This window comes from Eriocheir sinensis, chromosome 64 (assembly GCF_024679095.1).
Source record: "Eriocheir sinensis breed Jianghai 21 chromosome 64, ASM2467909v1, whole genome shotgun sequence".
In the NCBI taxonomy this organism is placed as follows: Eukaryota; Metazoa; Arthropoda; class Malacostraca; order Decapoda; family Varunidae; genus Eriocheir; species Eriocheir sinensis.
Genome location: NC_066572.1, coordinates 2,973,391 through 2,997,331, shown reverse-complemented (window position 1 = coordinate 2,997,331; position 23,941 = coordinate 2,973,391). Strand labels below are relative to the sequence as shown.

The 23,941-nt window shown below is 38.1% G+C and overlaps 2 protein-coding genes and 3 long non-coding RNA genes across 41 annotated transcripts in view; 2 read left to right on the top strand and 3 right to left on the bottom strand.

Moving 5' to 3' along the window:
• LOC126987279 (uncharacterized) overlaps positions 1-95 on the top strand; it is an 11,149-nt gene extending 11,054 nt beyond the window's left edge. Inside the window, exon 2 of the long non-coding RNA XR_007740585.1 lies at positions 1-95. This exon is cut by the window's left edge and continues 175 nt beyond it. This is a non-coding gene — a long non-coding RNA (uncharacterized LOC126987279).
• The window catches only part of LOC126987273 (transcription initiation factor TFIID subunit 10-like), a 26,299-nt gene extending 23,747 nt beyond the window's left edge, over positions 1-2,552 (bottom strand). Inside the window, exon 1 of the mRNA XM_050844135.1 lies at positions 2,496-2,552. The gene's annotated coding sequence lies outside the window, so the exon portion shown is untranslated. The remainder of the gene's footprint in view (positions 1-2,495) is intronic.
• Positions 2,553-3,837: 1,285 nt separating this feature from the next.
• LOC126987264 (probable RNA-binding protein 18) lies at positions 3,838-13,201 on the top strand. 2 transcript variants are annotated; one of them, XR_007740529.1, is made up of 6 exons: positions 3,838-3,886; positions 6,229-6,320; positions 7,267-7,401; positions 7,804-7,880; positions 10,083-12,815; positions 12,947-13,201. XR_007740529.1 is itself a non-coding variant. In XM_050844101.1 (5 exons), exons 1-5 carry the CDS (start codon positions 3,857-3,859, stop codon positions 10,339-10,341), a joined length of 672 nt encoding a protein of 223 aa, XP_050700058.1. In that variant the 5' UTR covers positions 3,844-3,856; the 3' UTR covers positions 10,342-10,989. The 2 variants fall into 2 exon arrangements, 1 of the variants encoding a protein (XP_050700058.1); XM_050844101.1 differs by lacking the exon at positions 12,947-13,201 and having other exon boundaries at positions 3,844-3,886; positions 6,229-6,322; positions 7,190-7,401; positions 10,083-10,989.
• LOC126987265 (uncharacterized) lies at positions 8,097-13,179 on the bottom strand. 36 transcript variants are annotated; one of them, XR_007740561.1, is made up of 6 exons: positions 12,900-13,047; positions 10,007-12,778; positions 9,863-9,915; positions 9,653-9,752; positions 9,339-9,552; positions 8,099-9,234 (listed from the first exon to the last, which is right to left on the bottom strand). It is a non-coding gene; the product is annotated as an uncharacterized LOC126987265 (long non-coding RNA). The 36 variants fall into 36 exon arrangements; XR_007740552.1 differs by having other exon boundaries at positions 9,339-9,375; positions 9,486-9,552; positions 9,653-9,887; positions 10,070-12,778; XR_007740559.1 differs by lacking the exons at positions 9,653-9,752; positions 9,863-9,915 and adding an exon at positions 9,753-9,862 and having other exon boundaries at positions 9,339-9,542; positions 10,045-12,778.
• A 4,088-nt stretch (positions 13,202-17,289) lies between the features above and the next one.
• On the bottom strand, positions 17,290-23,900 carry LOC126987262 (uncharacterized). The gene is made up of 7 exons (XR_007740528.1): positions 23,882-23,900; positions 23,827-23,844; positions 22,233-23,663; positions 19,440-22,197; positions 18,667-19,197; positions 17,738-18,424; positions 17,290-17,623 (listed from the first exon to the last, which is right to left on the bottom strand). It is a non-coding gene; the product is annotated as an uncharacterized LOC126987262 (long non-coding RNA).
• Positions 23,901-23,941: the final 41 nt, after the last annotated feature.

Below are 23,941 nucleotides of genomic sequence, written 5' to 3'. Positions count from 1 at the left end.
AATTATAGGAGAAGGGAACAGACCCCAGGAGACGGGACACAACCCAACATCTGTGGTCATATGCCGGAGAGAGACAGAAGGGGAAGGAATTATAGGAGAAGGGAACAGACCCCAGGAGACAGGACACAACCCCCGATTAATACCTGGTACCCATTCACTGCTGAGGGTAGTGAGGGTAGCTGAGGGTAGTGTTTGATTAAAATATTTGCTAATGTTGATTCTTCTGTGAGGATGTGAGTATTTTTTCAGGATAATTTTGGTGGGTTTGTATTAATGCTGTATATTTGTTTTCATCACAAAGCATTAGTTTCTGAGAGGATGAAAAGTGTATTAATGGAAAAAGCAAACAAAGCCATAGAAAAGCAAAATCAGGGAAAGAAAAGAACAGACAAACACTTAAGTTCAGGGTGAAGTGTATAAGAGCGCACTGTTAAGTAACTAAGTGTATGGTGTGAAGTTATACAATTTACTATAACGCCCGGACTCACATTTCCTATCAACCCGTTTTCTCAAGTTGCGTCTCAATGTATATTTGTTGATGAGGTGATATAGTGAGGTCAGAACTAAACCTATTACATCATTACAACTTGTCCTGGAAGAGGCGTAACTAAAAACATATTATTAAGCCTGTTTCTAAGTGCATGTTGTGAAGTATAAGTGTGCAGGAGGAGGACCTGAGAAGCGATAGAAAGCCGAACAGGTCAAAAGAAGAAGAAGAAGAAGGGGGGAGGGGGGGTGGGGGGGTGACTATAAAACTGATGTGCGACAAACAGTTATCCGGTTCTTACAAAACACACCAAAATCTCCAAGGAAAAACAGCTTTGTCCTCCAGTAAGAGACGGGTGTACTTCTGAAAATTCACCACCATGGGACTCCACTACTACCCACAACAAACCGAGTTACAATTAAACATCAAAACGCATAATATCTAACAACTTAATTCAAAACTAACCCTCTAGCACATACGACAGGGTTTTGACGAGCGGACAGGCGTGTTTATGTCACAAGGGGTGTATTTTTCTGTGTGGGCTCTCCCCTTTCTTCACCCCGGAGCTCGCAGCCTCATCGCCCATTGACTTAGAAGAAATCGTGAAGCCAGCATGGAAAAATACACCCCTTGTGACATAAACACGCCTGTCCGCTAGTCAGAACCCCGTCATGCGTGCTGGAACTGTTGCAATTACCACCACACAGTGCCCTAAATACACATCCACTAGGAGCTGCTATTCCTAAGATTATCCCTTTGCCACTCTTCAACCATTTAAAAGAAACGTGTGTGAACAACAAGAGGAGAGGACCGAGTAGAGGGCCTAAGAAGCGATATAGATCATTTTTGTCTCCACCATCTTGTTAGTATTGATATTTTAACAAAAACTACACTATTTAAACCCTTCCCTCATATACCCAAAGCTTGAGGATATATTTAAGTTTCTCCCGGTAAAATATCAAGTCGTAGAAATAAGAAAAAATGGCTGAAAATATGGTTAAGGAAAAATATATACGGTCATTTTCGTCTCCTGAGGTGACATGTCCACACCACCATCTTACAATTTTCTTCATTTTAACACAAACTAAAACATTTAAACTCTTCCCTCATATACCCAAAGCCAGAGGATATATTTAAGTTCCTCCCAGTAAAATTTCAAGTCGTAGAAAAAAGTAATAATGGCTAAAAATAAGATTAAGGAAAAATATATACGGTCATTTTCGTCTCCTGAGTTGACATGTCCAAACCACCATCTTAATATTTTCTCCATTTTAACACAAACTACGCTATTTAACACCTTCCCTCATATACCCAAAGCTTGTGGATATATTTAAGTTCCTCCCAGTAAAATATCAAGTCGTAGAAATAAGTAAAAATGGCTGAAAATAAGGTTAAGGAAAAATATATACCATCATTTTCGCCTCCATAGTTGACATGTCCAAACCACTATCTTAATATTTTCTCCATTTTAACACAAACTACGCTATTTAAACCCTTCCCTCATATACCCAAAGCCAGAGGATATATTTAAGTTCCTCTCAGTAAAATATCAAGTCGTAGAAATAAGTAAAAATGGAGAAAAATAAGATTAAGGAAAAATATATACGGTCATTTTTGCCTCCCGAGTTGACATGTCCAAACCACCATCTTAATATTTTCTCCATTTTAACACAAACTACGCTATTTAACACCTTCCCTCATATACCCAAAGCCAGAGGATATATTTAAGTTCCTCCCAGTAAAATATCAAGTCGTAGAAATAGGTAAAAATAGAGAAAAATAAGATTAAGGAAAAATATGTACTGTCATTTTTGCCTCCATAGTTGACATGTCCAAACCACCATCTTAATATTTTCTCCATTTTAACACAAACTACGCTATTTAACACCTTCCCTCATATACCCAAAGCCAGAGGATATACTTAAGTTCCTCCCAGTAAAATATCAAGTCGTAGAAATAGGTAAAAATAGGTCAAATAAGGTAAAATATGAAGAGAACTCGTACTCACCTCTGTCTAGCTTGGTGTGGGATGGCTTGTCTCACTCCCCGGTACTGTCCCTTATTTATTACGATTTTCATGGATAAAATAATAATTAATACATGAAATAAGGACTAATTATCTTCTTTTACTATTTTTAAAGGTCTTTGATGGTGTTTGAAGCTTTGGAGACTGATAGGTATTATATATTTTTTTTATATATATATTTTTTTAGGATTGAAGGTTATTTAAAAGACCAATGAAAAAAATGTATTAAATAATGTATGGAAATGTATTAAAAGTGTGACGCCATGTATAGAAAATGTATTGAAATGCAGAAAAACAAATAGATTGATTGATTGATAAAAAAAATATGATTGATTGATTGATAGTTTATTGTTGCGTGTATTAACGATTATTTTTTTTAGGATTGAAGGTTATTTAAAAGACCGATGAAAAAATGTATTAAATAATGTATGGAAATGTATTAAAAGTGTGACACCATGTATAGAAAATGTTTTGAAATGCAGAAAAATAAATAGATTGATTGATTGATAGAAAAAATATGTGTATTAACGATTATTTTTTAGGATTGAAGGTTATTTAAAAGACCGATGAAAAAATGTATTAAATGATGTATGGAAATGTATTAAAAGTGTGACACCATGTATAAAAAATGTATTGAAATGCAAAAAAATAAATAGATTGATTGATTGATAGAAAAAATATGTGTAGCTATTAACGATTATTTTTTTAGGATTGAAGGTTATTTAAAAGACCAATGAAAAAATGTATTAAATAATGTATGGAAATGTATTAAAAGTGTGACACCATGTATAGAAAATGTATTGAAATGCAAACAAATAAATAGTTTGATTGATTGATAGAAAAAAATATGTGTATTAACGATTATTTTTTTAGGATTGAAGGTTATTTAAAAGATCAATGAAAAAATGTATTAAATAATGTATGGAAATGTATTAAAAGTGTGACGCCATGTATAGAAAATGTATTGAAATGCAAAAAAAATAATAATAAATAAATAAATAAATAAATAAATAAGTAAAAAAAAATATATAATGCAATCCTTATTTTATGTATATACGATTATTTTTTTAGGATTGAAGCTTACTTAAAAGACCGATAAAAAAATGTATTAAATGATGTATGGAAATGTATTTAATATCATGCAAAAAATGTCTGAGATAGCAAGTTCCAGAATAACTATCATTTCAACCTAAATAATCTAAAAAAACGACCAGAAGCTTCTCATCATACTTCTAGTCACCAAATAAACAGCAAATACAATATATAACCCTAAATATATATATAAAAAAATAGAAGGGTTCCGAGAGCGAGATGGTCCATAAAATGTAAACAAACCTCAGCTGATGGCCACTCCTATTGATTCCATGGCGGCGGTAAGTCCTATTTTTCCTATTTTCACCCATTTTTACCCATTTTTCATCTATAACTCAGCACTGATAATACTCCTAACACCACAGAGCATCATAATTTATCTTCTATTAGTATATAAATGATCTAACTAAGCCATAAGACGCCATTATAGGGAGATGTATTTAGCTTCGATGGCGGGTGAGTCCAATTTCCCCTATTTTAACTCATTTTTACCCATTTTTTATCTATAACTCAGCACTGATAATACTCCTAACACCACAGAGCATCATAATTTATCTTCTATTAGTATATAAATGATCTAACTAAGCCACAACACGCCATTATAGGGAGATGTATTTAGCTTCGATGGCGGGTGAGTCCAATTTCCCCTATTTTAACTCATTTTTGCCTATTTTTTCCTTATATCTCAGCACTCTTAATACGCCTAACACCACAGAGCATCATAATTTATCTTCTATTAGCATATAAATGATCTAACTAAGCCACAAGACGCCATTATAGAGACATGTATTTAGCTTCGATGGCGGGTGAGTCCAATTTCCCCTATTTTAACTCATTTTTACCTATTTTTTCCTTATATCTCAGCACTCTTAATACTCCTAACGCCACAGAGCATCATAATTTATCTTCTATTAGTATATAAATTATCCAACTAAGCCACAAGACACCATTATAGAGACATGTATTTAGCTTCAATGGCGGGTGAGTCCAATTTCCCCTATTTTAACTCATTTTTACCTATTTTTTCCTTATATCTCAGCACTCTTAATACGCCTATATCCACAGAGCATCATAATTTATCTTCTATTAGCATATAAATTATCCAACTAAGCCACAAGACACCATTATAGAGACATGTATTTAGCTTCAATGGCGGGTGAGTCCAATTTCCCCTATTTTAACTCATTTTTGCCTATTTTTTCCTTATATCTCAGCACTCTTAATACTCCTAACGCCACAGAGCATCATAATTTATCTTCTATTAGTATATAAATTATCCAACTAAGCCACAAGACACCATTATAGAGACATGTATTTAGCTTCAATGGCGGGTGAGTCCAATTTCCCCTATTTTAACTCATTTTTGCCTATTTTTTCCTTATATCTCAGCACTCTTGATACTCCTAACGCCACAGAGCATCTTTATTCATCCCTTATCAGCGTATATATGACGAAGCTAAGCCACAAGATGCCATGATAAGGTCGTAATTATTTTAGTAACTCATATTTATGGTTCTTTCCTGCATGACCTTTCCCTCTGAGCCATGCTAGAGTGAACCGTCAGGCTAGAAAATGAAAGGTCTCACTACCCAATGCGCCAGCCTATTCAAGCTCATCAGACAACAGAACATAATCCAATTAGACATAGGCTGGAAAGTGCATTAGGAATTTCGTACCTGGATTTCTTACCAGCCATGCTTGAGTAAACCGTCAGGCTAAAAAACGAAAGGTCTCACTACCCAATGCGCCAGCCTATCCAAGCTCATCAGACAACAGAACATAATCCAATTAGACATAGGCTGGAAAGTGCATTAGGAATTTCTTACCTGGATTTCTCACCTGCATGACCTTTCCCTATGAGCCATGCTTGAGTAAACCGTCAGGCTAAAAAACGAAAGGTCTCACTACCCAATGCGCCAGCCTATCCAAGCTCATCAAGGTCTCTCGGCTCAACACAACACAAACTGGGAAGGAACGACGCTGACACTCAAGGGAACAACGAGTATGAGGAAGCTTGAACCTCTTGTACCTACGACTGGAGCAGCTGGAATAGTCTAGTCGAGTCTAACTGGACTTTTTTTGTCCATCCTCTGTTTAACAGCAGACTTAAGAACAGTGGCAGTCTGGCAATGTTCAAGAAAGCGCTTAAGACTCACTTATTCACTCAATCCTACGACCTCACAAATATGAGGATTGAGGACAACTTTAGGTGCTAATATTACTGTTATAATGTTATCGGCCCTGTGGAATGCTGCTACGGCGGCGGACCGGGGCCTGTAACCTCATCAACGGTACGGTAACTTTGCTAGAAAACACCGTGTTCTGCTCAGGTGCAAATCAGGTCTGGGTGTATTTAGACAGCCCGGTGGATTTGGATGCCACACCGGCTCTGATGGCTCACCTGGCACTGCCCTCGGGAAAGTATCAAGACTTTCTTTGAACATATCCACTGAGCTGTTCTTTATTCTCTTATACCTTTGGGCAGTGCGTTGAAAAATTTCCGCTGGTCATGTCCTGGGGTGGATGTGAGGAGGGTTCTAATTCTCCCTGGGGCTCAACCACACCTTCCCACCAATGCTACCACAACCCCCCCACGACCACTAATGTTTGCTCTCCCCAACAGGAGGGGTCGGAGCCCATTCCCCCACCCCCCAAGAACGCTAGAGCAGATGACCGGCGACTTTGGGTGGGGAACCTGGACACTCGGCTCAGAGAGTAAGTGTTCCCGCCGGGTGAAGGGGGAGGGATTGGAGATGGATGAGGGATGGGAAGAAGGGGAAGTTGACTAGGATATGGGGAAGAATATGGATGGGGATTAGGATACAGAGAGGAAGACAGTGGAGTGGTTAGAGGGAATAGACACAAGATAACTAACAACAATACATAACAACTAGATAAAAAAAACAGTAAAATAAAAATAAAACTTAAAACACACAAAAAATATTAAAACAGTCTAACACTTTAAAAAAATAGAAAACCACTAGAATAAAAAAATGAGGAAAAATAGCAAAAAACACCAAAACACACAAAAAATATTAAAACAGTCTAACACTTTAAAAAAATAGAAAACCACTAGAATAAAAAAAATGAAGAAAAATAGCAAAAAATACCAAAACACAAAAAATATTAAAACAGTCTAACACTTTAAAAAAATAGAAAACCACTAGAATAAAAAAAATGAAGAAAAATAGCAAAAAATACCAAAACACACAAAAAATATTAAAACAGTCTAACACTTTAAAAAAATAGAAAACCACTAGAATAAAAAAAATGAAGAAAAATAGCAAAAAAACACCAAAACACACAAAAATATTAAAACAGTCTAACACTTTTAAAAAAATAGAAAACCACTAGAATAAAAAAATGAGGAAAAATAGAAAAAAACACCAAAACACACAAAAAAACACTAAAACAAAAATAAAATAAAAAGAAAAGAATCTGCAAAAGAACAAAAAAAAAATCCCTTGCAAAAATATAAACCCAAAACGCTTGAAAATAAAAATAAATACAATAAATAAGAATAAAATAAAAATCTCACCCCCCCCAAAGTATATCTAATTTCGCCTTTCCTTCCCCCCACCGGTTCCAACTTCTTAAAATGATGGAAAAATTTGGCACCCTGGTGGAATTCGACTTTCTCTATCATCGGTCGGGGCCTCAGGCGGGGCAGCCCAGGGGTTACGCCTTCGTCACCTTCCAGAGCCCCCAGGCCGCACGCTCCGCCATGAGGGTGCTGGACGGACGGATCATGCTGGGGCGGCGCATGGCGGTGAAGTGGGCACATGCGCAAGATGAGGTGAGAGGAGCTGTGGGGGATATGTGGTAGTGTGTGTGTGTGTGTGTGTGTGTATGGAAAAGGTGCGTGTGTGTGTGTGTTTGGGAATCCGTAGAGTGTGTGCGTGTGTGTGTGTGTGTGTGTAAAGAGGTTATGTACGTATGTGTGTGTGTGTGTGTATGGGAAGGTTGTGTGTGTGTGTGTGTGTGTGTGTGTGGAAAGAGGTTATGTACGTATGTGTGTGTGTGTGTGTATGGGAAGGTTGTGTGTGTGTGTGTGTGTGTGTTTTTGAGTGAACTGTGAATGTGTATGTTAATTTTGGTGTACATATATGTGTGTGTGTGTCTACTACTACTACTACAACTACTACCACTACTACTACTACTACTACTACTACTACTACTATGGGTGTTATTATTTCAGAGCATGTATGAGCGGACGAAAGAGAAGCCAGCGCCACCCATCCTCAGCGCTGGGAAGGGAGAGACCAGCAAAAAGAGGTAAAGAAGGGAAGCAGAAGGAATTGATGGAAAAAGGGAAGGCAAAAGTGTGAAGGGAGGGAAAGGGGAAAGAAGATAGGGAGAAAGGGATGAATGAAGGAAGGGGAGGGAAAGGATAAGATAGAACGTACGAGAAGGGAAGGGAGAAAGTGGAAGAGAAATGAAGGAAGAAAAAAGAAAGAAAGGAGAGACAGAGAGAGAGGAGGAAAGAGAGAAAAGTATTAGAAGATCACTAAGAAAATGAAGAAGAAAGGAAGGAAGGAGGAGAAAGAGAGAATGAAAGAAATGTAGTATAATTAAAAAAGTAATAGGAAAAGAAAGATAGAATATAAAAACGTAACTAAGAAAATGAAGAATTAATAGAGAATGGAGGAAGAAAGAAGAAAGAAAGGAAGGAGGAGAAAGAGAAAATGAAAGAAATATAGTATAATTAAAAAAGTAATAGGAAAAGAAAGATAGAATATAAAAACGTAACTAAGAAAATGAAGAATTAATAGAGAATGGAGGAAGGAAGAAGAAAGAAAGGAAGGAGGAGAAAGAGAGAATGAAAGAAATGTAGTATAATTAAAAAAGTAATAGGAAAAGAGAGAATATAAAAACGTAACTAAGAAAATGAAGACTTAATAGAGAATGGAGGAAGTAGAAGGAAGAAAGGAAAAGTAAATTAAAAGTGCTGTCACTCCGCCAATCACGAGACACCAATTATCGTCATCTTGGAGCCATTACGGGCGTCCTTGTTTACACTTTCAGCTGCTGTGTGGGCATTACAAGATGGCGCCACTGTAAACACTCGCCTGCGCCAGAACGGGCTGGGCCGACCATCAGGCCCCACCGGGAAGATGCCTACCTGCGCAATAGGCAACAACGTAAAAAAAATAAAAATAAAAAAAAATAAAATAAAAATGGAGCAAATTATTAGGTCCAAGGATGCTTCTGCCGCCCTCTGTGAGCTCTATCGGGAAAACAAGCATCTGTGGGACACCAGGGATGAAAACTATTTGAAGAGAAATAAGAAGAGAGAAGTTTTCAAGAAATTAGCGGAATCCCTGAAGGAGTGTCCCAACAATATGAGCCACAATGCATGAATTAATTCCAGTTCGGGCAAGGCGTCTCCTGCGGTCACGGTCCATCCTGCTTGTTTTGATCTGTGCTGAGGCCGAAAACATCTGTTGCGCGTGTGACAGGAAGAGCGCTCCTTGCCACCAGTACCAGCGGCCAATAACAGACACCAGAAAATGTCCGTGTGATGGCGAATAAATGACAAAAATGTAACCTATATTAATCTAATCTCACCTAACCTCACACCCCTCCACCCCACAGCAGCAAGAATCTAACCTAGAAATCCCCACCTAACCTTACAACCCTCCACCCCTATTATACCAAGACTCTAACCTAACTTAACCTCATGTAACCTCACCCCACAGCAGCAAGAATCTAACCTAGAAATCCCCACCTAACCTCACACCCCTCCACCCCACAGCAGCAAGAATCTAACCTAGAAATCCCCACCTAACCTCAAACCCCTTCACCCCTATTATACCAAGACTCTAACCTGACCTAACTTAACCTCATGTAACCTCACACCCACAGCAGCAAGAATCTAACCTAGAGATCCCCACCTAACCTCACACCCCTTCACCCCTATTATACCAAGACTCTAACCTAACTTAACCTCATGTAACCTCACACCCACAGCAGCAAGAATCTAACCTAGAGATCCCCACCTAACCTCACACCCCTTCACCCCTATTATACCAAGACTCTAACCTAACTTAACCTCATGTAACCTCACACCCACAGCAGCAAGAATCTAACCTAGAGATCCCCACCTAACCTCACACCCCTTCACCCCTATTATACCAAGAATCTAACCTGACCTAACTTAACCTCATGTAACCTCACACCCACAGCAGCAAGAATCTAACCTAGAGATCCCCACCTAACCTCACACCCCTTCACCCCTATTATACCAAGACTCTAACCTAACCTAACTTAACCTCATGTAACCTCATACCCACAGCAGCAAGAATCTAACCTTACACCCCTTCACCCCTATTATACCAAGACTCTAACCTAACCTAACTTAACCTCATGTAACCTCACACCCACAGCAGCAAGAATCTAACCTCACACCCCTTCACCCCTATTATACCAAGACTCTAACCTGACCTAACTTAACCTCATGTAACCTCACACCCACAGCAGCAAGAAAAGCAAAATCGCGGAGCTCGAAGCCAAACTCAAGCTCCTCGACGACGAAGACAACCTGACCATCGACCTCACACCAGACGTCGGGGCGGAACGGCGACCGACCTCCGTCACCTACGCCTTCATTGAGCGTCGGCAAGGCCCCAAGACGCCCAGCCAGCACTCGGCACCCTCGTCCTCCCGGCAGAACTACCATCACCTCACCGGGCAGCCGTACAGCAAAACGAGACCAGCCACTGGGCGGAAGCATTGATTGAGTGGCTGTTAGGGATGGTTAGGTTAGGTTAGGTTAGTGTGTGTGTGTGTGTGTGTGTGTGTGTGTGTGTGTGTGTAATCTTTTCCTCTTCTTTTTTTTTTCTCTCTCTCTCTCTCTCTCTCTCTCTCTCTCTCTCAATCCTGTTTGTATGTGCGTGTGTGTGTGTGTGTGTGTGTGTGTGTGTGTGTGTAATCTTTTTCTTCTCCTTTCTCCTCCTTTTCTCTCTCTCTCTCTCTCTCTCTCTCTCTCTCTCTCTGTTTATATATAGCTTCTTAATCCTGTTTGTGTATATGTATGTGTATGTGTGTGTGTTTGTTATCAGTGATGGTGGTGATATTGGTGATGAGGGTAATGGTGTGTGTGTGTGTGTGTGTGTGTGTGTGTACATTTCTCACTTTTCTACCTGTATCAGTCTCGTCTCGTCAGCAACACTCGCAGGTATGGTCGGACAGGTAAATCGAGCAGGTGGTTCACTTGTACAGACAGGATAAAAAGTATCTTCACACCCTGTTGGAATGATCTCAAAACTCGGTGACCTCATATCTCTCTCTCCTTCATTCTCCTATCAATATCATATCATTAGTCTCTCTCTCTCTCTCTCTCTCTCTCTCTCTCTCTCTCTCTCTCTCTCTCTCTCTCTCTCTCTCATACCTTAACTGCTTCTAGATATAAGAGGAGTAAGTGTGTGTGTGTGTGTGTGTTTGATAAGCTCGGTAACTTAAGTGTATTAGTTTGCCAAGTGTGTGTGTGTGTGTGTGTGTGTGTTTTCTAAGTCTGGAGGAATCACATCGGAATTTCACAATGTAATTTACTACCATACACAACAAACAGTAAAACATATATAAAAATTTATGTTCATTCTTATACCTTTCACAAAACTATCAAAGAAAACCATCCATATTATACTATTCAAATTACCTTGGCAAATAGGCCCCTCCCCCTTTTCCCCCATTGGCCAGTCCACCAGTAAGCCCCGCCCCCTCACCAACCCAGGCTGCATGTGATTGGTGGATGCTGGGAAAGGTTAAATCTCATTGGTGGATGCTGGGAAAGGCTGAATCTTATTGGTGGATGCTGGGAAAGCCTTGTGATATGGGTGAAGGGAATGGCTGAGGAAGGGAGAGCTTGTGATATGGGTGAAGGGAACGGCCGAGGAAGGGAGAGCTTGTGATATGGGTGAAGGGAACGGCCGAGGAAGGAAGGGAGAGCTTGTGATATGGGTGAAGGGAACAGCTGAGGAAGGGAGAGCTTGTGATATGGGTGTAAGGGAATGACCAAGGACCTTATACTATAGACCTAAGACTCTACAGATGAAATAAAGAGAGGAATGAAGGCGTCTATATTTTCATTGTTTATTTTGTCATCCGACGAGATTACAGTAACACAATGTATAATAAGGCTGGAGACATGGGTGGTGGTGGTGGTGGTGATAGTGGTGGTGGTGGTGGTGGTGGTGTGTGTGGTTAGGTTAATATAGGTGGTGTGTGTGTGTGTGTGTGTTTGGTGGAAGGGAAGGAAGAGAAGGGAAAGGAGAGGAAGAAAGGAAGGAAAGAGAGAAAGGAAGGAAAGGAAGGAAAGGGAGAGAGAGAGAGAGAGGAGGAGGAGGAGGAAGAAGAGTGAGGATATGTGTGTGTGTGTGTGTGTGTGTGTGTGTGTGTGAGAGGTGAGGGTGCCTGTCTACTCCTGCATTACATAGTGGGATAACTCTGTGCATAGGGACGAACGCACACACACACGCACACAGACGCACACATGTAAACACCAAGGGCTTTAAACACACACACACACACAGATGACAGACGAAGGCTACCCACAACATGTTCAGACGTGTTTACACTTGTCTACGCTCGTTTGTTTACACCCTAAGACAGCGTACAGACAGGTTGTTTGCACTTGCTTATGTGACACTTGTGGCTTTGTTTACATGCTACACTTGTTTACATCACTTGTTTACATTTGGTTGTTTACATCTAGGTCTGTTTACACTCAAGTTTCACACGGCTGCTATTGTTTACATAGATTGTTTACAAGCTTGCTTCTCCACATTGCTTTTACACACCTATGTTGTTTGTTTACATTTGTTTACAGCTGGTTGTTTACATCTAGGTCTGTTTACACTTAGTTTCACACGGTTCCTTTTGTTTACATAGATTGTTTACAAGTTTGCTTCTCCACATAGATTTTATACACCTATGTCATTTGTTTACAGCTGGTTGTTTACATCTAGGTCTGTTTACACTCAAGTTTCACACGGTTCCTTTTGTTTACATAGATTGTTTACAAGTTTGCTTCTCCACATAGATTTTATACAACTATGTCGTTTGTTTACAGCTGGTTGTTTACATCTAGGTCTGTTTACACTCAAGTTTCACACGGCTGCTATTGTTTACATAGATTGTTTACAAGTTTGCTTCTCCACATAGATTTTATACAACTATGTCGTTTGTTTACAGCTGGTTGTTTACATCTAGGTCTGTTTACACTTAGTTTCACATGGTTCCTTTTGTTTACATAGATTGTTTACAAGCTTGCTTCTCCACATAGATTTTATACACCTATGTCGTTTGTTTACATTTGTTTACAGCTGGTTGTTTACATCTAGGTCTGTTTACACTTAGTTTCACACGGTCGCTCTTGTTTACATAGATTGTTTACAAGTTTGCTTCACCACACAGATTTTATACACCTATGTTGTTTGTTTACATTTGTTTGCGTGCACCTACAGCCTGTTTACACCTATGCACTGTAAACATTAACTACCAGCAAGGGTGAAAACGATATCTGTAAAAAAGTAGGCCTATGTAAATAAATGGTGGATCGCGTGAGCAGTTCTTTCGCTAACAAACAAACAAACAAAAATTAACGCAAACATATTTCTCGTGTAAAAAAAAAAAAAAAAAAAAAAAAATATCTGTAAAAAAGTAGGCCTATGTAAAAAATGGTGGATCGTGTGAGCAGTTCTTTCGCTAACAAACAAACAAACAAAAATTAACGCAAACTTATTTCTCGTGTAAACAAAAAGAAAACGGAAATATCTGTAAAAAAGTAGGCCTATGTAAAAAATGGTGGATCATGTGAGCAGTTCTTTCGCTAACAAACAAACAAACAAACAAAAATTAACGCAAACTTATTTCTCGTGTAAACAAAAACGTCTTTCGCTTTTTCTACTTTTCGCGAGGCAACGCTTTTTCTTCTTCTTTGCAATATATAAAAATAAATGAGAGAATAGGCCTATGTGAGTAATTCTTTCTGTAATTAACAACGACGAAAAAAAAAAAGTATAACAGACATTTTTTTCATGTAAACAAAAAACAAACAACAAAAAAAAATTGGGTAGTGCATAAGTGAAAAAAATCTATATATAAGTGAGGGCTGTTGTAAGTGGGGGCTGTCGTAAGTGGGGGCTGTTGTAAGTGGGGGCTGTCGTAAGTGGGAGGTGTCGTAAGTCGCATTTGTCATAAAAAAAACATAACTGGAAACGTCATTTTTTCTCTAATTAACAACGGAAAAGTAAATATTTTTCTCGCATAAACAAACAAAAAAGAAAAAAAACACCAATTATGTTTCTCATATGTAAAAAAAAGCCAGCCTTCATTTCTCATACTATAAATAAAAACACACAAAAAAACATTATTATTTTTCTCTCTAATTAAAAAAAACGAAGAAAAAAACAGCATTCACTTCTACTATAAAAAAAAAAACATTATTATTTTTCTCTCTAATTAAAAAAAACGAAGAAAAAAAACAGCATTCACTTCTACTATAAAAAAAAAAACATTATTATTTTTCTCTCAAATACACAAAAAACAAAGAAAAAAACAACATTCACTTCTACTATAAAAAAAAAAACATTATTATTTTTCTCTCAAATACACAAAAAACAAAGAAAAAAACAACATTCACTTCTACTATAAAAAAAAACATTATTATTTTTCTCTCTAATAAACAAAAACAAGGAAAAACAACATTCACTTCTACTAAAAAAAACATTATTATTTTTCTCAAATACACAAAAAACAAAGAAAAAAACAGCATTCACTTCTACTATAAAAAAAAAAACATTATTATTTTTCTCTCAAATACAAAAAAACAAAGAAAAAAACAACATTCACTTCTACTATAAAAAAAACATTATTTTTCTCTCAAATACACAAAAAACAAAGAAAAAAACAACATTCACTTCTACTATAAAAAAAAAAACATTATTATTTTTCTCTCAAATACACAAAAAACAAAGAAAAAAACAACATTCACTTCTACTAAAAAAAAAAACATTATTATTTTTCTCTCAAATACACAAAAAACAAAGAAAAAAACAACATTCACTTCTACTATAAAAAAAAAACATTATTATTTTTCTCAAATACACAAAAACAAAGAAAAACAACATTCACTTCTACTAAAAAAAAACATTATTATTTTTCTCTCAAATACACAAAAAACAAAGAAAAAAACAACATTCACTTCTACTATAAAAAAAAACATTATTATTTTTCTCTCTAATAAACAAAAACAAAGAAAAAAACAACATTCACTTCTACTATAAAAAAAAACCATTATTATTTTTCTCTTTAATAAACAAAAACAAGGAAAAAAACAGCATTCATTTCTTCTACTATACAAAAAAACGACCCAAACAAAACAAAACAAAACAAACATGATCATTTTTCTCTCTCTAATAAACAAAAAACAAAGAAAAAAACAACATTCACTTCTACAAAAAAAAAAAACCACAAGATTAGTTTTCTCTTTAATAAACAAAAACAACATTCACTTCTACTATAAATAAAAACAAGCTTATTTTTCTCTCTAATAAACAAAAACAAGGAAAAAAAACAGCCTTCACTTCTTCTACTATAAAAAAATGACCCCTTCCCAAAACAACAACAACAAAAACACAATCATTTCACTAATAAACAAAACAAAGACAAAAACAACAGCTGTCAATTCTCCAACTCCTCCGTAACACACAATTTCTCTCTTTCGCCGTGGATAAAACATTGCATATCAGACCTAACATATATATCAAAAGGGACTGGCGGAATACAGGACCCCAAACCAGTACTTAACTTGTGCGACCGAACCCCTAATGAGCAATGGTGAATACTGAAGGACGAGGGAGCGTAGAATAGGGGCCAATTTCACTGTCGTTTCGTCTGTTTTGATCGTCACCAATGGCGGCGATCGATGCTGGCCGATGGGGTAGTGGCGGCTGCGGGGTTAGCCTAGCCTAGCCCCGCACCTTGCCTCACGCTCTCAAAACCTCTCGCTTCCCCTGCATCCGCCACGACCCCATAGGCAAGTTTCAAGCGGAAAATTATAGCGTCGATCCCCGCCATTAGTAACGATCAAAACAAACCCAGTGATTGTGAAAACGGCCCTAGGAGTGTGAGGTCATCTTCATCGCTAGCGTGGTTTCGTTACCGAGAGCCGCGGAATTCAACCCCACACCACACAATGTGATATTTTATGTGGTATTAAAGTCATCCCTCAAATAGTACAGTTTCCGAGAGCTTGATTTTGGTTTTATGTGGATTTTATAAGAAGATTTTTTAGGATTTTTAAATTTCCCGACAAGCAGAAAATTTAGAAATCGTAGAATCCATATAAAACCAAAACTGAGATACTGGAAACCGTACTATTTGAGGGGTGACTGTAGACGTATTTGCCCTGCCACCGGGAAGGGGTTAAGGACCTTGACCATACCCGGAGTACACAAAAACACTATCACATCACCGACAACTTGAATTTCCCGAGGCTCTCTCTGTTACGACATGGCGGCTAAGATGAAGACACCCACTCCCCTATTCCACCGCTCTGATGTAACCTAACGGAACTCCACCAAGGGAATAAGTGCAGATATAGACTAACGCACTTAAGGTCAATACAAACCTAACATTACTGGCATCCGTGCGGCACTGACCATAGAAAAATAAAGTGTGGATTTTTGTGAAGGTTCTACGATTAGGTTCATTTTTTCAATCCCCGTTTTCTTTCCGATTTTCTTTCTCTGGGTGACTATGGAATGTTTTTTTTGGTAAGGAAGGAATCGATCTTAGTGTGTAGGTTTGAGAGGACACACACACACACACACACACACACACACACACACACACAGTAGGGTATATGTATGTACAAAAAGGTATAAAATTAGTACAAGAAGCTTATAATTCTAACTCTTTGATGCCGCTAGACTTTGCTAATGTGTGATTCTGCGCTATGACAACCTACATACACACACACACACACACACACACACACGCACACACACATGATTTTATATTAGCATGGTTTCAGAAATAGGAGATCTTGCTTTACTAACTTACACACACACACACACACACGCACACATGATTTTATATTAGCATGGTTTCAGAAATAGGAGATCCTGCTTTACTAACTTACACACACACACACACACACACACACAGTAAATGCATGTCCTTAGACTAAAACTACGCACATAATCAGCTGTTTTGTGTACGTAAACTAGACAGTAACCTACACACACACACACGCGCGCACACACTTACATACGCACACAGATAAAAGCTCTGACAGTGATATTTTTTGTGGCTATATGGTTACGCACACACACACACACACACGCGCACACACACACACACGTACAGAGAAACACCGACCGATATGTTTATCACACAAGTAAAGGATGAATACGAAAATAGCACAGTAGTTAATATGGAGACTAATAGCCTTTCCCGCCCCGCCCCGTCCCGTCCCGTCCCGTCCCACCCATTACGAGCGTGCCGAGATGAGCTTCGGCACTGGGTCGACTCGGTAATCTGTACGCACCGACCTGGTATTCACGGTAAGGGAGAGTACGCGGTATTTTGAGAGTCAGCGTAAAATTAGTATATCACAAAAATTAGGACTCGTATTAGTGAAAAAAAGAGATATATTGAACCACAGCATAGACCTGATATATTAAGGGAGAGTACACGGTATTTTGAGTCTCAGTGTAAAATTAGTATATCACAAAAATTAGGACTCGTATTAGTGAAAAACTGAGATATTAAACCACAGCATAGTCCTGATATATTAAGGGAGAGTACGCAGTATTTTGAGTCTCAGCGTAAAATTGGTATATCACAAAAATTAGGACTCGTATTAGTGAAAAACTGAGATATTAAACCACAGCATAGTCCTGATATATTAAGGGAGAGTACGCGATATTTTGAGTCTCAGCGTAAAATTGGTATATCACAAAAATTAGGACTCGTATTAGTGAAAAACTGAGATATTAAACCACAGCATAGTCCTGATATATTAAGGGAGAGTACGCGGTATTTTGAGTGTTGGCGTAAAATTAGTATATCACGAAAATTAGGACTCGTATTAGTGAAAAACTGAGATATTAAACCACAGCAAAGACCTGATATATTAAGGGACAGTACGCGATATTTTGAGTCTCAGCGTAAAATTAGTATATCACAAAAATTAGGACTCGTATTAGTGAAAAACTGAGATATTGAACCACAGCATAGACCTGATATATTAAGGGAGAGTACGCGGTATTTTGAGTCTCAGCGTAAAATTAGTATATCACAAAAATTAGGACTCGTATTAGTGAAAAAAAGAGATATATTGAACCACAGCATAGACCTGATATATTTTAGTCATGACGGGAAAAACAGACCATAGAAATTGACTTTAACTAGAATACATTTTTGATTATGAAACGGGAACTTAAATATATATTCCTTTTAGAAATTTTTTTATAGCGAGAAATTTGAAATGTCTTAGAATTGCGGTCGAGTTTGATAATGTTCTTTTTTTTTGTGTTGGTTAAGAAACGAGAATTAATTTAAATATACATTAACCTTTCAGAATTTTTTGGATAACGAGAAATTTGAAATGTCTTAGAATTGCGGTCGAGTTTGATAATGTTCTTTTTTTTTGTGTTGGTTAAGAAACGAGAATTAATTTAAATATACGCATATCTTTCAGAAAATTTTTGATGACGAGAGAGTTGAAATGTGTTAGAATTGCAGACGACTTTCTTTCATTCCATCATCAATTTCATAGTTCAATCTTCATTTCGTCAACTCAGCATCGCAATCTCCCTTCCGGCGCAGTGCGTACAATATTTTCTTTGAGTTATCCATCAAATACCAAGTTTTCTTTCATTTTATCATCAATTTCATAGTTCAATCTTCATTTTGTCAACTCAGCATTGCAATCTCCCTTCCGGCCCAGTGCGTACAATATTTTCTTTGAGTTATCCAACAAATACCAAGTTTTCTTTCATTTTATCATCAATTTCGTAGTTCAATCTTCATTTCGTTAACTCAACATTGCAACCTCCCTTCCGCCACAGTGCGTATGACATTTTCTTTAAGTTATTCATCAAATACCAAGTTTTCTTTCATTCCATCATCAATTTCATAGTTCAATCTTCATTTCGTCAACTCAACATTGCAATCTCCCTTCCGCCACAGTGCGTACAACATTTTCTTATACATCAAATACCAAGTTTTCTTTCATTTCATCATCAATTTCACAGTTAATTCTTCCTTACATCAACTCAACATCGCAATCTCCCTTCCGCCGCAGTGCGTACAACATTTTCTTTAAGTTATCCATCAAATACCAAGTTTTCTTTCATTCTATCATCAATTTCATAGTTCAATCTTCATTTCGTCAACTCAACATTGCAATCTCCCTTCCGTCACAGTGCGAACAACATTTTCTTTAAGTTATCCATCAAATACCAAGTTTTCTTTCATTTTATCATCAATTTCATAGTTCAATCTTCATTTCGTCAACTCAACATTGCAATCTCCCTTCCGCCACAGTGCGTATGACATTTTCTTTAAGTTATCCATCAAATACCTGGTTTTCTTTCATTGTAACATCAATTTCATAGTTAATTCTTCCTTACGTCAACTCAACATCGCAATCTCCCTTCCGTCACAGTGCGAACAACATTTTCTTTAAGTTATCCATCAAATACCAAGTTGTCTTTCATTCTATCATCAATTTCGTAGCTCAATCTTCCTTACGTCAACTCAGCATCGCAATCTCCCTTCCGTCACAGTGCGTACAATATTTTCTTTGAGTTATCCATCAAATACCAAGTTTTCTTTCATTCTATCATCAATTTCATAGTTAATTCTTCCTTACGACAACTCAACATCACGATCCCCCTTCCGTCACAGTGCGTACAACATTTTCTTTAAGTTATCCATCAAATACCAAGTTTTCTTTCATTGTAACATCAATTTCATAGTTCAATCTCCCTTACGTCAACTCAACATCACGATCCCCCTTCCGGCACAGTGCGTACAGATTAGCGATGACCCCCTACTGGCCTATCCACCCTTAGCTAACTCTACGAGGGTGCCGCGGAGAGGGAGGGGAAGGGAGGAAGGGAGAATTAGTGAGAGGGTGTATTGTGTGATGTCCTCCCTTCCTTCCTGCCCTCTCCCTCCCACCCTCATTCCTATTAACAGCCATTTTCTCACTTGTCATTTATTATCTATTGTATTTTCTTCTGTTTTTCTCTTTATCAATGTACTTTTTTTTTTATGATTTCTCTCTCTCGTTCTTTTTTGCTTCTTCCTCCTTCCTCTTCTTGTCAAATCTTGCTTTCCCTCTCTCTTAATTCCTCCTCCTCCTCCTCCTCTTCTTCTTTCTCCTCCTCCTCCTCCTCTTATTCCTTCTCTTCTTCCTTCTCCTTTCTCTTCGTATCAAATCTTGCTTTCTCTCTCTCTTAATTCCTCCTCCTCCTCCTCCTCCTATTCCTTCTCCTTTCTCTTCGTATCAAATCTTGCTTTCTCTCTCTCTTAATTCCTCCTCCTCCTCCTCCTTTTCCTTCATCTCCTCCTCCTCCTCCTCTTCAATTCCCTTCCTTCTTTAATCTGTAACGGCAAGGCTAATCCCTATGTTGTCTTCTGCGCAAGGTCCGAACATGTCCCTTTCTTTCGTATCCTCGTAAATCCTTAGCAAGTTACGTATGTTCGGTTTTATCCCATTGTAACTTCATTTATGGACCTTGTGTAAGCTTTGTCGTATGTTCCGTAGTGCCGAGAGTAAAGGTTGTGTCGTCTCTTGCGAGGGCGGGTCATGGGTGTGTTTGTGTGTGTTGGAATTTATGTGTTTTTACGAGAGGTTTGTTTTTTTTAGAATTTTTTTTAACCTATTCTGACAGTCTGTATTTCCTCTGTTTCTCTCCTCTCCTTCCTTTCTTTCCTCTTTCTCTCCTTCCTTCCTTTCTTTCCTCTCCTTCCTTTCCTGTTTCTCTCCTTCCTTTCCTGTTTATCTCTTTCCTTCCTTTCCTGTTTCTCTCCTTCCTTCCTTTCCTTTCTTTCTCTCCTTCCTTTCTTCCTTTCCTCTGTTTCTCTCCTTCCTTCCTTCCTTCCCTCTTTCTCTTTCTTTCCTCTCCTCCCTTTTCTCTTTCTCTCCTTCCTTCCTTCCTTTCCATGCTCAATTTCCTCTTTCCGTTCCCTCAATCAAGTCTTTTCTCCTTGTCTACTTTCCCTCAATGCTTTTTTTTCTTCTTTTTCTTATTCTTTCCACAAGCTAAAAAAATATCGCTGTAGGCCTAAGGTTTAAATATTTCGCATAGGCTATATTGATTCTTATATCCTTCCCTTCATATTATCATTATTATTATTATTATTATTATTATTATTTCACTGATAGACTCTCTCGCTCGAATGTTGGACAGAGATGAAAACCTTTACGTAGAGGGAGAATCTAACCCCAAACAGCACACTGGAGAAAGGAAAATATATGTACTTCGATAATACGTAAATGTTTTAAAAGTAGAAATATAAAAAAACATGCAATTATTATTATTATTATTATTTATACCAAACCACCGTATGGAAACCCCAAAATAATTAAAAAACACAAGTAAACACACACACACACATGTCGAACTTACTTATTAAAACACACGCACATACACACAGAAAAACGCACACAGTCTTTGGCTCTTAAAAGTACACATGATCACACACACACACACACACACACACACACACACAATCTTTGGTTATTAATATACTCCGCCTCTCCCCCTCCCTCTCCCTGTTCTGTGTCTTAACTAATCTCAAATGTCTATTTCATACTCTCTCATACCCTTATATTCAATCTATGAGTCACTATAGCCAACACCAGCCAGTACCCTATAGTGCCCAATACCATAGCTTAGTCTGCCCTAATGCGACCTTATCTGCATTGTAACCTAATATATCGTGACCCTGTGTTCCTATATTCTGATTCAGTTTGTCAGTATACCCAAACACACGCAGAAATAGCTTTATATATACATTGACCTAACCTAACCTAACCTAACTGAATCTAATCTTAGTATGGCCAAACCTAATTCTTTGACCAGAAATAGCTTTATATATACAATGACCTAACCTAACCTAACCTAACTGAATCTAATCTTAGTATGTCCAAACCTAATTCTTTGACCATATATTCGACACAATCTATCTCTCAGTATATCCACACATACCCAGAAATAGATTTATATATACATTGACCTAACCTAACCTAACCTAACCTAACTGAATCTAATCTTAGTATGTCCAAACCTAATTCTTTGACCATATATTCGACACAATCTGTCTGTCTGTATATCCACACATATGCAGAAATAGATTTATATATACATTGACCTAACCTAACCTAACTGAATCTAATCTTACTATGTCCAAACCTAATTCCTTGACCATATGTTCCAATCTTCTGACACAATCTATCTCTTTCAGTATATCCACATAGCCAGAAATAGCTTTGCAAATACATTAACCTAACCTAACCTAACCTATGTTTATCTATCCTAACCTATGCTAACCTAACCTAACCTAACCTAACCTAACCTATGTTTATCTATCCTAACCTAACCTAACCTATGTTTATCTATCCTAACCTAACCTAACCTAAGCTAACCTAACCTATGTTTATCTATCCTAACCTATGCTAACCTAACCTAACCTAACCTAACCTGCCTCCTATATGCTAAACTAACCTAACTTAACCTAACCTAACCTAACCTAACCTGCCTCCTATATGCTAAACTAACCTAACTTAACCAACGCTAACCTAACCTAACATGCCTCTCTTTAAACTCCCATCTAACCCAGTCTACCCAGCACCCTTAGAGGCATTCCAAATCCTATTCCAAGTCAGTATACATGCATTCCCACACTGTATATTCCCATTCCAGCCTGCTGAGGAAACTTGGTAACAGTGGAGTGACGAGAGTGTTAGATTGCACATTGGTAACAGTGTGTGTGTGTGTGTGTGTGTGTGTGTGTGTAGCAGCCTTTCCGAGCATAATATGTCTTTTCGATTTCTCTCTCTCTCTCTCTCTCTCTCTCTCTCTCTCTCTCTCTCTCTCTCTCTCTCTCTCTCTCTCTCCAAAAACACACACACACACACACACACACACACACACACACTTAAAAATAGTGATCAGGTAGATTTGGGTAGTAGTAGAAGTAGAGGTAGAAGTAGTAGTAGTAGTAGTAGTAGTAGTAGTAGTAGTAGTAGTAGTAGTAGTAGTAGTAGTAGTAGTAGTAGTAGTAGTAGTAGTAGTAGTGTTCTGAATATAAGTACGGTAATTAGTTTCATCTTTAATACCCCCAAATTATCCGTGATCCCCCAAAAGTATAGACGAAATGACATCAATTATCCGACATTCTCTACCTCTTCCTCTTCTTCTTCTTCCTATTGTTTCTCCTCCTCCTCCTCCTGTTCTTCCTCTACCTCCTCCTCCTTCTCTTGTTCAATCTCTTCCTCCTCCTCCTCCTTCTCTTGTTCAATCTCTTCCTCCTCCTCCTCCTCCTCCTCCTCTTCCTTTCCTTCCTTCTCTTCTCCTTCCTCCTCCTCTTCCTCCTTACACAATTTACTTCCCTTATAATCAATCTCTATTCCTCTTTCAACCAAATCTTATGGGCATTTCAGTTTTCGTAAAGCATAATAATAATAATAATAATAATAATAATAATAATGATAATAACCTTGACTAATGAGCTGCCAAGGAGGAGGAGGAGGAAGAGGAAGAGGAAGAGGAAGAGGAGGAGGAGGAGGAGGAGGGAAGAATGAAGTATATCCAATCTTTCTCTCAACTTTTTCTTCTTCTCTGCCTCCTCCTCCTCCTCCTCTTCTTCCTCCTCCCCTATTTCCTCTACATTTCCAAAACAAACAAACAATAAAAAAAAAAAAAGGTGATATGTACCTATGTGTGTTTTGACCTATTTCATCTTCTAGCAACCCATTTCCACCTGTCAACCCATTTCCACCTGTCAACCCATTTCCACCTGTCAACCCATTTCCACCTGTCAACCCCATTTCCACCTGTTGACCCATTTCCACCTGTTAACCCATTTCCACCTGTCAACCCATTTCCACCTGTCAACCCATTTCCACCTGTCAACCCATTTCCACCTGTCAACCCATTTCCACCTGTCAACCCATTTCCACCTGTCAACCCATTTCCACCTGTCAACCCATTTCCACCTGTCAACCCCATTTCCACCTGTTAACCCATTTGCACCTGTCAACCCATTTCCACATAACCCATTTCCACCTGTCAACCCATTTCAACCATTACCTA